The sequence below is a fragment of the Megalops cyprinoides genome, chromosome 8, assembly GCF_013368585.1.
Source record: "Megalops cyprinoides isolate fMegCyp1 chromosome 8, fMegCyp1.pri, whole genome shotgun sequence".
NCBI classification, from domain to species: domain Eukaryota; kingdom Metazoa; phylum Chordata; class Actinopteri; order Elopiformes; family Megalopidae; genus Megalops; species Megalops cyprinoides.
This window is the reverse complement of record NC_050590.1, coordinates 37583761-37602387: the sequence shown is the minus strand read 5'-3', so window position 1 is coordinate 37602387 and position 18627 is coordinate 37583761. Positions and strand designations below refer to the sequence as shown.

The window sequence follows — 18627 nt, the reverse complement described above, 5'->3', positions numbered from 1 at the left end:
TGTATTGAATTATACTGTAGCTGCTGTTCTCATGTACGTTTTTCTGCTGTCACCTTCATTGTGTTGGCAAGAAAAATACACTGTTCAGTTGAATAAAAGGAATTCCTCAACTCATCTGCTGAGCTGCAAAAGCAAATGATAATATTACATATTGTGATCTGTTACAATAATAATATAATCAATAACAGCCAAACAGTTCTGACATCTCTTGGTTTGGAAGTACAGTCCTTTGTGACAAACATTCTTCAGGCTGTTATTGCTGTTTAATTAATTTGAAAACCTGTACTTCCTGTGATGTCTAACCACCTCAGCTATCTTTGACGTAATAACCATTCCAAGCTTGTTGATTCCTGTTTTTATGGATGTGTCCTCTCTATCCGTGCAGCAAATGTCCTGCATAGACCACCATAATCTATATGGAACTAAAGAGCATTTCAGGTCCTTTGCAGGTTGCTTGGTGAACTCTGACCCTGCATACCTGGTGCTGATGAAACGTTCTCCTGTCTTATGTCCCCTGTGTTCCCCTCAGGTCAGAGAGCTCTGCATTACTGCAGCAATGTGCTCAAGACCGTGGTCTTAGTCAATCTGTCACAGGACACAGTCACTTCTGGGGTATGTGTCTGAGTGGGAAAACTGATCTCAGGCAACATAAATGACATAATAATGACATATGACATAATTATTTACATCATTACGGAGATGTTTTTTGGTATTCTTTTTGCTGCATTAACCAATTTAGTAAAAAAAAGAATGTGACAATATGGAAAAAATGTCATATAGAGAATGGACGCATCCTATGTTTATGATACATTAAGCTATTACTTGTCCTGCTGTTTTACCCTTCCTCTTGAACCCAGGTGCACTGATCTGTGATGCAGCTGCCCATAAGCTGCTGATCCTCAGTGGACAGAGTTCAGACCAGGGTAGTGACCTTCTTCTGCAAAGTGGGACATTCTCCTTTAAAAACTTCTCTGACATCTTCACTGATCCTGGGGTATGCCTTCTTCGTTTTGTCCTAGCTCTCTGTATTCTTCTCATTTAAGTAAGCATGTTTCCATTCATCCAACCGCTAAACTGCTTTGACTGAGGAAGCAATACAGGTGTGGTTCCAGTATCATGAATAGAAGCACTGCCGCAATGTTAACAAAATCAGTAGCTTTTATTTTACATTACAGTACATTACATTCATTTAGCAAACTCTCTTATCCAGAGTGACATCTAGCACTAGAGAACAGACGTGTGTCCATCCAAGTTAAATGAGTAACAGTGTCAGACTAATCTAACAACACTCCCAGACCAGTGAGTGTGAGTATAACACCATTCAAGCACTATCACAAGCTAACTTGTGCAACCTGACCAGACAGCCTAGAACATTAAGAAAGGTCAAGTAAAAACACAACCATATATCACACAGTCACTAGATACATAACACATTGCGATAGTACATGTAAAGTAAGCAGCAAGTAATACAAGTAGCAGGTGTTATGGTGTGGGGATTGAGGTGAAACCCAGATGCAGTCTCAAGATGTGGGTCTTCAGTCTGCATTGGAAGTTTGACAGTGATCCTGCTGTTCTGACCCCATTCCACCACTGAGGGACCAGTACAGACAGGGATCGTGGCTGAAGGTAAGCCAGCACCTGTGAGCAATAACAGGAAGCCAGCGTGAGTATAGTGAGTAAATCTTGATGTCTTGCCTCTACGGAGCTTTAACTTATTTCCTAACTGATGGTAGATGATTGACAGGAGCTTTAATGTGTTGACACCTTCCATTCTTAGCACCTAGCAGTAATAGCATTCTATGAATCTCAGTTATTTGAGAGTGCTGCTCAATATGTTAATGTTAGCTCACTAGCTAGCTAACTGCCTTACCAAAAAAAACAAGCATTCAACAGATATCAATAACAACCACTTTAGGTAGCAAGATCTTTGTCTTCTCTCAGCCTTCAGATTAGGCTTCTCTTCTCATTGAGTGAACTTATGTGAATGATAATAGCTAACATCCTTGTCCATGAGTCAAACGGGAAAATAGAAGATACTTCACTCTTCAGAGGAAGCTAAAGTTTGCTGACAGGCTGGTATTCTAGCCTACCTACAACATGTTCATTTTATTTACCAGAGTTGCTGACTCAAGTCTGATCTGATACCCTCGGTCCTTCTGTCCATCTGTGACTTGTCATCCAACAAACTCCATTTGTTGTGTAAAGCATGCATCAAAACAAGGAACCCAAATCAACTGGAAATATTATTTATTATTATTTATTTATTTACTTATTTATTTTCAGCCTAATGCACCCCTAGTATAAGCTGCTTTGTATTTGTGACATGCCCTACATCAAAGCAAACCCCAAACAGGAAACCTATTCACCAGTATACTGTAGACAGAACTGTCCTCTTATAAATAATCAGAAAACTCTTCAAAACCAGTCCCCTGGTCAGGGTTTTGGGCACTCAATGTGAGAAATAACCTTGGGTAAAAACTATGTATAAATGAAGGTGTATATGTACATATGAAACTTCCATTTGAAACTGTAATACATCTGTTGATCAACAGATTTGTATGTATAACTTCTGATATATATTGATTTTGCTGTGGGAATTTTGCAAACAACTTCTCTTCCTCATCAGATCACTGTGACTGCTGCTTCTGCTACATATATCCATATATCCATCATAATATATATACAGAGATTGTTGCTAATATGTAACATGATGTGCTCTCCTAAGACTAAGATTTACTGCCATATGAGTTTGTCCTTGTAGCTATCAAAGTAATAATAATGATTAAATAATAATAACTCTTGCATTACTACTATATTATATCCCATCTTGACCAGGACTCTGTGGCAGAAGAGATATTGCATCTCAACGGGACCTTCCTGGTTAAATAAAGGATAAATAAAATGTTGAAATATTTATTGTAACCTTTGTCCTCCTGCTGCAGGTTCTTGACCTGCTGGGTGGGGCAGCCCCTGACCAACGGACTGTGCTCACAGTATCCTGTCGTGGGGAAGGGTGCTGGAGCTCCCTGGGCCAGCAGCAGTTCTTCTGGGAGTTTCTGGAATACAGACTGAACCCTGAACCTGCACTGCCAGAGATGGAAGGTGTCACAGAATTCACAGAGTTTACCTCCGAGACAGTGGAAGTGCCCTCTCCCTTCGACCTTCTAGAGCCACCCACCTCCGGTGGATTCCTGAAGCTGTCCAAGCCATGCTGCTACATCTTCCCTGGAGGTCGAGGAGACTCCGCCCTGTTTGCTGTGAATGGCTTCAATATCCTGGTAGATGGTGGCTCAGAGCGCAGGTCCTGCTTCTGGAAGCTGGTCAGACATTTGGACCGGATTGATTCCATTCTCCTGACCCACATTGGGGCCGACAACCTCCCTGGCATCAATGGGCTCCTCCAGAGGAAGATCGCTGAACAGGAAGAGGAAAGGTCCCAGGGCTCCACCTCCTATAGTGACTGGTTGAAGAACCTAATCTCCCCAGAGCTTGGTGTTGTGTTCTTTAATGTTCCTGAGAAGCTACGAATGCCTGAGTCTGCTTTAAAAGCAAAGCGAAGTATAGAGGAGGCTTCCCTAACCTTGCAGTACCTCAGCAAGCTGGGGATCACGCCTGAGCCACTCTACAGAGTGGTCAGTAATACTGTTGATCCCATTACACTTTTCCACAAGATGGGTGTGGGCAGGCTAGATATGTATGTGCTAAATCCTGTGAAGGACAGCAAGGAGATGCAGTTCCTCATGCAGAAATGGGCAGGCAACAGTAAGGCTAAGACTGGGATTGTGATGCCCAATGGAAAAGAGGGAGAGATCTCTGTTCCTTACCTGACATCTGTTACAGCTCTAGTGGTCTGGCTCCCAGCTAACCCCTCTGAAAAAATAATTAGAGTGCTGTTTCCTGGAAATGCACCACAAAATAAAATCATTGAGGGACTTGAAAAATTAAAGCACCTTGACTTTTTGCGGTATCCAGTGGCCACTCAGAAGGATCTATCTTCTGGGGCTCCTCCTTCTGTCACAAAACAGACAAAAATGAAGCAAAGGGTGGACAGCAAAGATAGCCTTAAATCTTCCCCCAAAACGCATTTAGCCTCTAAAGCTGCAAGGAAAGAGCCAGATGGATATGAAGACATGTCAATCACAGAGACCAAAAGTGATTCTGCAAAGGAAAACAAGATTGAAAAGACAGAGGAAAAGAAACTGAGAGAGAGTGACAAAACTACCAAACCAGCAAAAGCAAAGGTTGATCCATTTGAAACAGCAAAACAAGACAGGAAGAAGCTACTTAAGGAGAAATCCATAAAAAAACACACTAAGGAAAGGGCATCCAAAATAGATGAGAAGAAGGACAAAGAAAAAAAGGAGAACAGGAAGGAAAGACGTGAGGTGAAGAAAGATGATGTCACTAAAAAAGATGGTAAAAAAGAAAGTAAGATGAAAGAGGACAAAAAGGATACAGCTAAGCCAGAAATGAGAAAAATGATTAAGCCTGACCTGAAACCCTTTACTCCAGAGGTCAGGAAGACCCTGCACAAGGCTAAAGTTCATGTAAAACCTAAGACAGATAAAACCAGAGCCAAAGCAGTGAAGGAACAAGAAGCTGAAGAGAAGCCTGTTGAAGAACCAGCTATAGAGGAAACTCAGCTGGAAACAGAAACCCAGTCAGTGACACAACTGGAGATCCAGTCAGAATTCCAAACTGAGATTGAATTGGTGACCACACCAGAGATCCAATTTGATATTCAGTTAGACACACAACCAAATATCCAGTCAGAAACCCAACCTGAAATTGAGTTAGAAGCCCAACCAGAAACTCAATCAGAAATCCAGGTAGAGACTCAACCAGAGATTCAAGCAAAGATTCAACCTGAGATTGAGTTAGAGACCAAGGCAGAGGTCCAGTCAGATATCCAGTTAGAGGCCCAACCAGTGATCCAATCAGAAACTCAACCAGAAATCCAGGCAGAGACTCACCCAAAGATTCAAGCAGAGACTCAACCTGAGATTGAGTTAGAGACCACACCAGAGATCCAGTTGGATATTCAGTTAGGCAGACAACCAGATATCCAATCAGAAACCCAACCTCATATTGGGTTAGAGACTATACCAGAGATCCAGTCAGATGTCCATTTAGAAGCACAACCAGAGATCCAGCCAGAAATCCAGGTAGACACTCAACCAGAGATTCAAGCAAAGGCTCAAACTGAGATTGAGTTAGAGACCAAGGCAGAGATCCAGTCAGATATCCAGTTAGAGGCCCAACCAGCAATCCAATCAGAAACTCAACCAGAAATCCAGGTAGAAACTCACCCAGAGATTCAAGCAGAGGCTCAACCTGACATTAAGTTAGAGAATAAGCCAGAGGTCACATCAAGTATCCAGTTAGAGGCCCAGCCAGAGATTCAGTCAGAATCTCAGCCAGAAATTCAGGTAGAGACTCAACCAGAGATTCAAGCAGACACTCAACCTGAGATTGAGTTAGAGACCCGGCCAGAAATCAAGTCTGGTATCCAGTTAGAGGCTCAAACAGAGATCCAGTTAGAAGCTCAACCAGAAATCCAGGTAGAGACCCAATCAGAGAATCAAGCAGACACTCAACCTGAGATTGAGTTAGAGACTAAGCCAGAAATCAAGTCAGGTATCCAGTTAGAGGCTCAACCAGAGATCCAGTTAGACGCTCAACCAGAAATCCAGGTAGAGACCCAATCAGAGAATCAAGCAGACACTCAACCTGAGATTGAGTTAGAGACTAAGCCAGAAATCAAGTCAGGTATCCAGTTAGAGGCTCAACCAGAGATCCAGTTAGACGCTCAACCAGAAATCCAGGTAGAGACCCAATCAGAGATTCAAGCAGACACTCAACCTGAGATTGAGTTAGAAACCCAACCAGAGATACTGTTAGGTATCCAGACAGAAACCCAGCCAGAGATCCCATTGATGATTCAGTTAGAGACTCAACCAGAGATCCAGTCAGACATCCAGTTAGAAAACAGACCAGAAATCCAGTCTGAGACACAACCAGAGATCCAGTCAAAGACTCAACCAGAGACCTTGTCACAGACACAACCAAAGTTCCAGTTAGAGGCACAACCAGATATCCAGCCAGAAACCCAACCTCAGATCCAGTCAGAGACTCAACCAGAGACACCAGCAGATATCCAGTTAGAAACTGGATCAGAGATCCAGTTAGAGACACAGACAGAGATCCAGTCAGAGATCAGGTTGGCAACCTGGCCAGAGATGCAGCTAGAGACCAAACTAGAGATGCAGTCAGACATTGAGCTGAAGACAATGGAGGAAACACTGAGAGTGAAGGACAATTCAAAGCCTCTTGCAGATGACAGTGTGACTCGAAGCCCTCACCAGGAGGCAGAGGCAATACAAATTGAGGTCAAATCCCAGACTGCGCCAGACGTAAAGGCAGCACCCTTGGAGTCTGGCGTTGAAAGAATAACAACAACAGACACTGAGATTGAATCTCCACAGCAGCCCCCAGAAGAAAATGAAGCACAACCTGCAGCCAAGGATAAAGACAAATTTGAGGATGAAGATGCAGCTATGGAGGATGAAGATGAGGAGAGAGAGGAAGAGAAGAAAGAAAGTATTGAGAAGAATACAGTAGAGGAAGAAGAGGATATGGAGATGAGGGAAGAGGAAGTTGAGGGAAAATGGAAGGATTTGAAAAAGAATGAGGGAGTCGATAGAAAGCATGAAGAAGAGGAAATGGAGAAATATGAAAAATGCACAACAAAGGTTGAAATGAAAGAGAAAGCTACAAAGGCTGAACCTGAGGTAGTAGAGGAGCAAGAACAGGAGGAGGAAGACAATATTATTGAAAAAGCTGAGCTGGAGGAGGCAAAAGGCTTAAATGCAATTGGTGATGAGGAGTTGAAAGTAGAAACCAAAGAGAACAAAAAAATATTTGTCAAGGAGTGGGACACTAGACAAATGGGAGAGGAATTGGCTACAAAAGAAGATGATGAAGATGCATATTTATGGAATGTTGGAGCTACCACAGCAGCCATTACATCAATTACACAAGGAGTCACCACAGCAGAACCTGTCTCCTACAGTCAAGATGAAACCATACCTGCATATTCTGAAACTGAACAGACTCTCTCTGATGAAGAAATTCACGAGGAAACTGAAGACAGGATACCACAGCTCCACTATGAAGTTAGGACTTCTGACATTTCTGTCCCAGATGAAACCAGCTCATTTGATGTTATCCATGGCATGAGGGAGTTGACAACACCTACTGTGCCTGATGTGACAGACTTAACAACAAAAGGGTTTATGGAAGCCCAAGACCCTGAGTACTCCGCTAACATTATTGCTGCACCACTGGCAGAAGAAGAGCACATCTCCTCTGCCGCTTCCATCACTGAATGTGACAAACTGTCATCCTTTGCCACTTCTGTTGCTGAAGATCAGTCTGTGGCTTCTGTAACAGCAGCTCATACTGAGGAAACCAGAAGAAGCTCTCTGCTTCTGGATACTGTCAACAGCCTACCATCATCTGCTCACACAGAAGCCACCCAAGGGAGAGACTACTTGCACTCTGCAGGGACAATCTCACCCACATCTTCCCTGGAGGAGGACAAGTACTTCAAATCGCCTCCCTCTGAGGAATACCCGGCTATTGTGGCAGAAACAGAGACTGTGCAAGTCCACGAGGAGAAAGATGAAGAGGAGGAAGAAGATGGAGATGAAACTCCTAATGCTGACATTCCTCTTGGTAAGCTCCAAGAAGGTTATGCATCCCCATCGATGGTGCAGGACAGAGATTGCAAAAGGCTCACTTTGACTGTGTCACCACCCAGTTTGACATCTTGCATCGACATTAAGGCTCCTCACCCACCCATTGTAGATGAGGTGCAGACATCTGTTGCCAAAGAGGATATTATGTCTGTAGAAGCTACAAAACTATCATCTTCCCCACTCTCTTTTTCCACCATTTTGGAATCCGGTGCATTTCCAAAAGGGGAGGAGAGGTGTCTCAGCCTGGATGATAATACTTTGAAAATGGCTTCTTCCACGCAATCTGGCCCTCCCAGTGCAGGCAACTCACCCTCCAATCGGTCACCTGTAAAGGAGAAAAGTAAAGGGTTCCCTGAACAAGAGGACAAAAAAGATGAAAAGAAAACACAACCACCAGTCTCTAAAGCAGAACAAAAATGTGACAGGACAGACAAGACAGAATTTAGTCTGCAAAAAAAAGAGCAGCATGAAACAGACACAGACACGTTGCCAAATTCAGAAAAAGAAGCAAAAGATAAAGCTGTTACATTACAGCAAATGCAAGATGAGCTCCCCCCTACCCAAGAAGAGCATCCAGTGAAACAGGAAACAAAGCCAGTTACTGCAATAAAAGGCTCTAGAGAAAAGCAAAATATTTCTCTAATGGAAAAAGAATGTGAAGATTCTCTTACAAAGGATATTTCCAAAGAAATGGCCCTGTTTGAAGAGAGTCATGATGAAGCAGAAAATTATGAAAATAATGATTCAAATGCAAAATTAACAGAGGTAAAGAAGAACAAGGTCTTGGATGAGGGGAGCATCTGTGAGGCTAAATCTTCCAAGGAGGAGAGGATTGAGGAGGAAGGAAAAAAACAAGGACAAAATACACAGGCTGCATCACTTGAAAAGCCAGCAGTGGCTAACTCTTATGAAGAACCCAAGCATCAAGGTTTGCACTCTGAGGAAGAGGAAGAGGAGGAGGATGAAGATGATGTCACTTGCATCGATGGAGCAGAATCTAGACCTTTTTCACTGGAACCCAGCAAATCTGATGTGTCTGATGTTTCTCAAGAGCCATCACCCACTATTGCTGATCAGCTAAAAGAGAGCAGTGATAAAAAAGAAACAACAATTCCTTCTCATGCATTCCCAAAACAGGATTTACAAACATCACCTCCTGCTGATGTCAAAGACAAGGTGCAAGATCTGCATGGAATCTCACCTGAACCAGAGGAGATCACATACCCAGAAAAAACAGCAACATCATCATCACTGTCTCTCTCAGACATTAGCACCAGTGCCTCTGCTATGGGCACTGAGCCTGCCTCTCAACCCACTGACATTGAAAACACATCTGGGGGGTTGATACTTAGCAGTGCTGAAAGCCAGGGCAGTACTGACAAATCTTCTCAACCTGACATAACAGTGCCTTTACTCATTCCAAGCACAGATGGTGACCGTCACACCAAAGAAGCAATAGGAGAGACAACTGAGGAGGAACAGGAGAAGCCAGGGAAGGAGGCGAGAAGGGAAATGGAGAGAGAGTGTGAGACTGCCTCTCCAGTCTCTTTAGTACCTACTTCCACATATTTTTCCCTGGAAAAAGATGAAACAGTCAGCTCCTCTCTTGACAATAAAGATGCAGATGCTGTGGAAGTATATTTCCCAAAAGACAAAGAAAGCCATGATGCCTTTAAGTATTGTCGTGAAGAAAAACCTATTTCTGAGGATCATGACTGGGACACCACAAAGGGGCTAAACTTGCATACAAGACCTGAGGAATCTGCCGGAACAGTTACTAATGATAATGAGATTGTTTCTCAGTCAGAGTCTGGTGTCAAGATTGAAGGAATAGCTGCAGTATCTACAGAAGAGCATGACAAAGAGGAAGCAATGTCATTAAGCAGAGGGGATTACCACACAGCCACTTCTGAAAAAAACAGGAAAAAAGTTCACATCAGTCTACATGCCTCCCTAGAAAAGGAAGGTCGTGAGAAAGGCCAGGAGGAAGAACCTGAAAGGGAGATGAGACAAGATACTCCTTTTGTAGATGGCAAGAGTTTTGCTTATGCTGAGATTTATGAAATAAAAAACACTATGGAGGTGGAGCAACAATCTTTTGGCTCCAGTCATCAGCATAATCAGCTCAAGGTGGAGAAAGAGACTGCAGAAGCATCCTCTGAAAAAGACTTATCTTCCTCAAGATGGAATCAATTTAATGTGGAGGCCCAGACGACTTCTGCTGCCTCCCACCTTAATGATGATCCTGAGAAGCAGGCCCCAGAGAAGGCTAGAGAGAAGGAACAAGCATCTGAAGAAGAAAGAGAGAAACAACACACACCAGAGACAGCAACAACTGAGTCTTCTTCTGGACACCATTCACCAGAAGAGAAACATGTCTTCTCATATACTTATCAGCTCGATAATAAGGAAGATGAGATTGGCACATCTTTTTGCAGTAAACCCTCAGGGCAGCAATTAGATGATGATATTGTATCATCTGAGCATTCTGACAAAAGTAGCCCTGTTCCCTGCAAATCAGTGATGAGTTACAGTGAGAAAAAGCAAGCTCTGGAGATGGGAGATAAAAGGTTGTCAGTGGAAGGAGAGGATGAAGAAGTTGAAGTAGAGGAGGAAGAGGAGGAGGGGACAGGAGTGGAAGAGGGAGCCAGTGACTCAGATTTGGAGAAAGGTGCCAAAGAGAAGTCTGAAAAAGAATACTTAAGTACATTTGGTGACCCTATCAGCTCAAAACTCTCAGAGGTGAAAGAGACAGAGAAGAAGGACATTTCCAGTGAATCTGAGTTGGATAGTGGACCAGGAATGCCTTCCACATCTGCTTTGTCTGAGCCCTGCAGCAGTGACCAGAGGATTAAGACTGAACACCATGCTCTCAAAAGCAAGTCCCTTTTCAATGAAGACAACATTGGTATGGAACAAACAGGATCTCAAGGATCATCTTTTGGACCTGAATATTCTTGTAGTGGGGATAGCAAAGATCCTACTCTCATCAGCCAGCTAGACCAAAAAGAGCAGGATGATAAAGGTCCTGCTCATTTAGACTCCCCAACACCAGCTAAGCCTAGTGAAGCTAAGTACTATAATATGCAAGATGCAGCTGAGAAATGTAAAAATGAGGACTACTGTGACACCTTACATCAAAAAGCAGGGGACCCTGCTTCGTTAGAATTTAACTGTGGTACAACACCTGTCACTGCATATTGTTCCTCCTTTCCCTCGACCTCTGCCTCTGCATCCCTCACAATCAGTCATCAGTTTATGGAGGAGCCAGAACCACTTGCCACCACCTCTGACATGCCCTTCAAGCTTGATCCTGACAGTGCTGACTTACAATATTCCTCCTTCAAAGATGAGCGCCCCCTAACATTGGGGTCTCCTTTTTCATGTTCTGGGGGATTGGTGAAGGATGAGTACCTGGAGGTGCCTGAAAAACTGAAAACCACCACCACAACTGCAGAGACATCCTCTGACCTTGTGACACTGTCTCCACCCAGTCCTTGTGAGGAGATCAAGCATCTCCCATCAGCTGAGGATAAGACAGAGCAAACAGGTACTACCAGAGCTGCAGCAGACCTAGTACAGCATGAATGGTCCTGCAAGCATGATGGCGCTGACGACTCAGTGCTGCTCACAGACCCTGAGTCTGCTGCACCTTCCTCACAACAGTCACTGTCTGTGCAGGGTGAGCAAATGGCTCGAGGTCTGTTTGAAGTCTCTCCATTGCCGCAAGCAGACTCCTCTGATAAAAATGCATCAACAAAGGCTGAAGGTTGCGATGAAGAGGCATACACATGCAAAATGGAACAAAGCACCTTACCATGCCAAGTTGAATGCCAGAAGGACACAGAGATGGAGAGGAAGCTGAGTGTTATAGCTGAGCAGGAGCCACAGCAGCAGGCAGAAGTGTGTCCCTGGGACTCGCCTCCACTTTACCAAGATGATGATGATGACTGTGAGGATGACAAGAGGGACCTAGACTGCCCAGCCCACTCAATAACTCTGGCATCAGCTGACCAGATATTCCATTCAACTATTTCCCCAGATGCACCTCAGAAACCTGGAGATGACTCAGACCATCCTGCTGCCATCTGTGTGGGGGCTACATCCTCATACACAGCAGGCTTTTCTTCCTGTGAGTACAAGCACTGTAAAGGAGAGATCTCTCCCTCATTCATAAACCTCAGCCCACACCAGCTGTCCAGCACTGTGGAGGGAGAGGACAAAGGGACAGACAGATCAGAGGAGGAGGACCACTGCCAACAGACATCCAAGGAGAGGAGGTCTCACAAACTTCAGCACCACCACCACACTCACAGCCAGCAGGGTGACAGTGCCTTTATGACGTCAGGTGTGGTGGTTCTGGCTGGAGAGGACACCCCACCCACATCTGTGAGTGAATCTCTGCCTACGCAGTCTGACTCTGATGTGCCGCCCGAGACAGAAGAGTGTCCGTCCATCACTGCAGAGGGTAACCTGGATTCTGATGAGGATGCAGAGCACTTGCCAGTGGATAAGTTGGCTGTGGCTGCTGCAGGTGGAGGTAACCACCACTCGTCCTTGTCAAAGCCCTTGGAGAGGAGCCAGGACCCTCTGCCCACACCAATGGTGGATCCACCCCCTTGTTCCCCTCACCCTGATGTTTGCATGGTTGACCCGGAGGTTCTGCTGAATGACCAGAACTGCGGAGGAAGACTCTTTAAGAAGGACATGAAGACCAACAAAGGCCTGCGGAAGTCCCTGGGTAAGCTAAAGTCAGCCTCTCCAGTCTGTAGAAGTGACTCCAAAGCAAAGAGATCTCCCAGCCAGGTGAAACAGACCTCCAAAGACTCCTCGCCTCGGTCTTCCTTTCAGAGAGGGAAGGAAGCAGAGAAGACGCCCAAACAGACAAGATCATCTGATGGTCTGGGGTCACGGGGGGAGGAAAAGGATGATGTGTTTAGGTCTAGCCACAACCCAGGGAGGAGTCTGATCAATGGGATCAAGAGCAACACAGGTATGTTTGTCAGTATGAAACCTTCATTCTGTGAAAGGAACAAAAACAACAGAATATAAATGGTCCAGAAATAAAAATAGTAGTAGTAGTCCTTGACATAAATCAGGCACACTGTAGTAGGTATAAACATATTCTAGAAAAAGACATAGTAAAATAAACCTAACAACAATCACAGCCACATGGGTCACAGCTTGATGGAGTGCTATGTGTTTCATCATCAGGCTCAGTCTCTCACAAGTCCAATTCTGCTGGCCCACCTTTCTATGTGGACCTAGCCTACATCCCCAACCACTGCAGTGCCAAGAATGTGGACCAGGAATTCTTCAAGCGGGTGCGGGCCGCCTACTATGTAGTGAGCGGTAACGATGCAGGCAGTGGGGAACCAAGCCGTGGAGTTCTGGATTCACTCCTGGAGGGCAAGGCCCAATGGGGCTCTAATCTCCAGGTAATAAGACATTCAGCAATTTTGGAACACCATCATACTCCTCATTCCTCTATATTCAGCATCACATTTGTGAGCTACTTGTTTGACCTAAATTTTCCTTAAAGTAAATGAGGAATATGTAGCCTTTAGGTTTGACTATAAGACATATCATACAATTGAGATCATATGGTTATATGCTTGTAAAAGAAATCATGACCAAGGTTTTGGTATATACTGTATCTTCCTCAGACACGAAGACCCTGTTCAGGAGATGTTGAAATGTATTCATTTTTTATTGTATTATTAACAACAATTAGATTCCCTCTCCCACTTGGCTGAGCGAAGGTATTGGGTGAGGCTATTTTCTCACTCTGCCTATTTCTGAAATCCTCTGAAAGCCCTCTCAAAAACCACCTATCACCTCTGTCTTGAAACACATCCTTCTGTCTTCTGAGGGGATGACACTGTTGAGCAATGTCAAATGGTACTGTAGAAAATATGTGGTTTTTTGTCAAACACTTTGCATTTTCTCTATATGTGGTATATTTTTTCCCTTCAAGGTATTGATTTAGTCAGAAATGGGGATCCTCTGCCTCTCAACATGGCAGGACTTACATAGATGATGTTAATTGTGCATCAATAACAATACACACCCTCACCTCCTCCTCTCTCTCAAATTCCAGTTCAGAAGTGCTGTATTAGTATGGCGATAAAATCACAATATTTCTCAAACAATGGATTTAGAAATTATATAAACAAAATCACTGGTGTCAGTTATCACTAAAGTAATAATTAAATTTAAAATATTTCCTCCTCCTTCATCCTTTTCCCCCTCTGTCTCCTTCCCTCTCTCCCTCTATGCTGTCTTCTTCTGTCCCAGGTGACACTGATCCCAACCCACGACACAGAGGTGACGCGGGACTGGTACCAGCAGACCCATGAGAGACAGCAAGAGCTGAACATCATGGTGTTGGCTAGCAGCAGCACCGTTGTCATGCAGGACGAGTCCTTCCCAGCCTGCAAGATTGAGTTCTAAAGTCCCGCTCCACCTCTGTCCTCTGTCTGTCCCTCCATCTGTCCCTCTGTCTGTCTGTCTGTCTGTGCAATGGGAGACAGGGTCACTCTCTGGCCTTCTGCAGTAATATCCACAATGATGCCCACACACTCTCGGCTCCACCATCTTTCTATGCTTATGCATTTATTACCAGACTCCCTAATGCGTGCGCCAATATGATGTTTGGTCCCCATCACTGGTCTCAGACCACCAAACACATGCAAACATCACACCAGAAAACATGTATAAGTACACACAAGCTCCTCTGAAAATGCAAGTCCATGGGAGAGAGAGTGTGTGTCTCTGTCTCTCTGAGAACAGAAGTTTTCACAAGGAGCAAGAGTCAGCTCACTTCAGAATAGCACAATTATGAGTTACACAATGTATTTTGAGACAATGGATGCCTTCAAACTAGTTGAATAATTGTATAAAATACCTCTCTTTGAATTAGTCTCAGTCAAAGCAGTTGTACCCTCTCTGGTATTTCAGAAAACATCCAACAACTCGTGTAAAAAAACACCTCTCCAATAGCTGGGTAGATGAATTTTAAGATCAACAATTTTAAATGATTTAGAGGGAATCTACTGACTTCTTCTAGTACTACCTCTAGTACTATCTCGCCTACTCTACAAGCGGAAGTAGTGTACTGACTAAAATGTGTACCTTTTGAAGTACACTGTTGCTAGATTCTGTCACTTGTTCTCATTTGGACATTGGTTTCCAAACTTGTGTGCCATTTCTCCATCTGTATCCTGAATGGGAGTAACCCACAGGACAATCTTGTGCCTGACACTGATGGCACAGAAAACTGTAGATGCCAGCCAGAGGAGACTCCAAAAGCTTGTTGTTAGCATTAATCAACTACAACAGACATAAGGGACATAACTACAGAAAGGGTATTTTAAGTCCTAAGATATATATGTGGTAAAACACAAGAACCACATTTTGTCTTGCTCTACCTACTGTTTCAGGAATGTGCTGTACCATTTCTGTGTTCAGTAGTGCAAAATATTAACCAGTGTACGATTTCTTGATTGCAGTACAAACAGTTTGATTGCATTCAGATAGGCTTTCCCTCTGTGGTGGGGTGATTTTACTTATGGGAGGTCTTCTCTCAGAATGTGTTGCATGAGCTCAGCTCATGCAAAATGAAATGCACTATAATGAAATGATTGGTTTGTTTGTTTATTTAGTTTTCTTCTCTGCCATGTATGTCATCGTATTTTTAAGACATGTAGTTGGAGTTGAGAAAGTCTGTTAAAAATGTAAAAATAAATACAAAACACACAAACAAGCAGACAAACATTAGCTCAGTATCTGTAAGTTTATGCGTTGGAAACACCTGGCTTCTATCCACCCACTACTGCGATTTTACTGAAGTCAGATATTGATGACCAGATGAGTTTTTTGTTTCTGGCAGTAGAATCTGCAGGTCATGGTTGATGTCCATCTGCTCCAGGTTTGGGGAAATGATATTTGCACATACTCTTGCACAGACCTAACTATGCCACAGCCAGCTAGTGCAATGTCTTGTGATAATATTCTGTCCCAAACTCCTTCAAGCAGGTGACTGTACTTAGCAAATACATCAATAAAATATATTATAAAGACAATGCATTAGAAGTATAATAATTGCTGTTGTAAAGTAACAATTTAAAAATATGCTGTGACATTTTGCAGCACAGAGACTAATTAGCCATTGGTTGATACAATATTTAGCATTCTCACTTCCCACCTTTGTGATGTTTCTCTTCAAAGGGATTTCTAGTACATTTACAGTACTAGTACGTTTAAGCTTGCTAATGTAAAACCTTCTGGTCATACTAATGTAGAAAAATGCTGCAGTATGTTTTCATATATATTGTGTATTTCATGGAATTAGAAAATACTTCAAACATTTAATAGATGTTGGAAATAATAATAATAATAATAATAGTAATAAACTCTGCACAGTCTCAAACATTGAACATTCAACTAGCCCCATTGCAGACTTGAAATGTTTTTGTGGGATATTGTATAATTGAATCCAGTATTTTTTTGGTCTATTTTGAGAGCAGTTATTGTGTGTAGGAAGTGATATTAGGCTTAATATAAAGAAAGTCCACAGCTGTTCAAATGTGTCTCCTGATTGTGTGTCTGAATGAGAGGAGGCTGTGGTTGATACACTTACATCTACGCAAATGTAGCAATAGAAGCAGTTTTTCCTCCGCTACGATCTGACTGAAACCTGTCAGTACTGTGGAGCATGGCAGGCTTGAATTGTGGGTTATTTGTCTGAGGCTGTGTTCCTGAAGTCATACACAGATGATCCTGAGGTGATATACCTGAGGTTATTACCTAAGGTTGGATTGTACCCAAAGTTGTACACCTGAGGTTGTACAAGAGAGGCTGTGTTATTGAAGTGATATACCTGAGGTTGTGTATCTGGGGATATTTGTATATGTTAGGGGTATGATGGTCACCTAAACGTGCCTTGAGGTTTTGGTCCTGTGGGAGTGATGGTGGAGCTCCCATTTCTGAAACAAGGAGGCCTTAGTCATAGAAGCAGCGTTGGGTTGGGTTGCACAAAGATCAAAGATTGTAGCAGGGCAAAAACTGTCATTAAAAATAGTATTTGCAATGAGCAATATATTGCACCAAGCAGAATTGCACTGTGATAGTTTGGACATAAAAAAGTCCAAGAAAGAAGAATGTACTGTCAATGCTGTGAGAGTGAAGCACAGAGTCATGTGTGACTATTTCTAATGCTGAAATACAAGAACCTGAAACTACATTGCAACTGTATGTGCACTAGGTGTATATTAATAAGCAAGCATGTAATGCTTTTGCCTCTATAATTGATCATTAATAAGTTTGAAATTCTAAATATCTTTCATCACCTTCAGCAATGATGTGAATATTATCAAACCTCTTCTGTTTCTTTGTGAAGCGGAGATGCACTATTTATGTTTTAGTGGCGATACTGCAGTATAACTATAAACAGTATGAGTCAAAAGTTTGGACAGAACTTTTATTCTTTATTTTTACTATTTTATACATTTTAGAACAATAGTGAAGACATTAAAACTATGAAATAACACAAATGGAATTGTGCAGTGACCAAAAAGTGTTAAACAAATCAAAACAAATCTTGCGTTTAAGGTCCTTCAAAGTTGCCAAAAATATTTTTTGCAAAAACAATTTTGGAAAGAAATTTATAAAAGACAAATACAACTAGTGAAGCTGCTGTCTAAAGAAACAATTTTTTGAGCATTTAAGCTTAAGTCTTTAGATCAAAATGTCTTTGAATGAATCTTTCTCATTAGCTTAATCAGGTGTGTCCAAACTTTTGCCTGGTACTCTATCTGTCTTGGCATTGTGGCCATTATACACAGGATTAATAAATTTCATCCATTCTGGAACACTGTGTTTCTGCAGCGAGGACCAGTGGAGAAAAAGGGTGTTTGTTGCTGATAGATGATGTTTTTCTAGCATTATAGCATTTTTTCTACCATTATATTTGTATATTTGTACTCTACATGGAAAGGTTTCAGTTCTTTAGTGTTAACAACTAATAAGCGTTTATATGTCTCTTTGCAATTGGGGTATTTTCAGAAAGCAGATTCGATGTCTGGACATTCTTCACAAAAGCACATTCTTATGTGTTTCAGTTGTTTATGTGGTATGGCTGTTTATGAAAAAGTATTTTCTTTTGAATGCTGCATATTAGGGCTGCTGGTTGCTAAACCCACAATGGGGATTTGCCTACACATGAAACGGCCATTTGGAATCCTGGAAAATTTAAAGACAAAACTCCTCCCAGAGCAGCATCTGGCCCCAGCCCTACCCACTTCCAGCTGGGCCTTAGATTCCTGTCCTTACAGTACGATCAGACCAGGTGGCTGGATTGCTTGCTTTATTAAATAGTACAGTATTCTTTATGTATGAAGCACAGTATTAGCCTTTACATGCATGTCAGTTATACTGTAGGTGCATTAAATAAATGAAAATGTCTGGACAGCATCTTGAAAGCTGGAGCTGTCTATGCTTGGGGGGGTCATCCTGCAGAAGCTCTGTAAGACATCTTTAGTTCTGTGAGTCAGTTTGTATCCTCACAGTTCAAAGTGATCTCTGTATCCTTCACCCCATAGATGGAGCAGTTGGAGCCTGTCTCAAAAGTTCTTCTTCTATTTTTGTGTGCAATGACAATGAGCTTCACACATTTATATCAGTGTTTTTAGATTCATTTTAGACTCAAATAGTTGGTTTAGTTGTGACTGCTGTCTTCTTCATGTCTGAATGTAGGTTCATTGTGGTGTGACCAGATAGATTGATCCCAAAAATGTAAAGGGGACCTTCAGGGGCCTCTCCAGCCTGCTGGGGGGGATCCCAAATAAAAATAAATAAATAAATAAAA

General features: G+C 42.7%; 1 protein-coding gene across 1 annotated transcript; it reads left to right on the top strand.

The window, feature by feature from the left end:
• Positions 1 to 527: 527 nt before the first annotated feature.
• Positions 528 to 17111, top strand: LOC118782467 (microtubule-associated protein 1A-like). The gene is made up of 5 exons (XM_036535838.1): positions 528 to 612; positions 858 to 994; positions 2943 to 12753; positions 12975 to 13198; positions 14058 to 17111. Exons 3-5 carry the CDS (start codon positions 3096 to 3098, stop codon positions 14211 to 14213), a joined length of 10038 nt encoding a protein of 3345 aa, XP_036391731.1. The 5' UTR covers positions 528 to 612; positions 858 to 994; positions 2943 to 3095; the 3' UTR covers positions 14214 to 17111.
• Positions 17112 to 18627: the final 1516 nt, after the last annotated feature.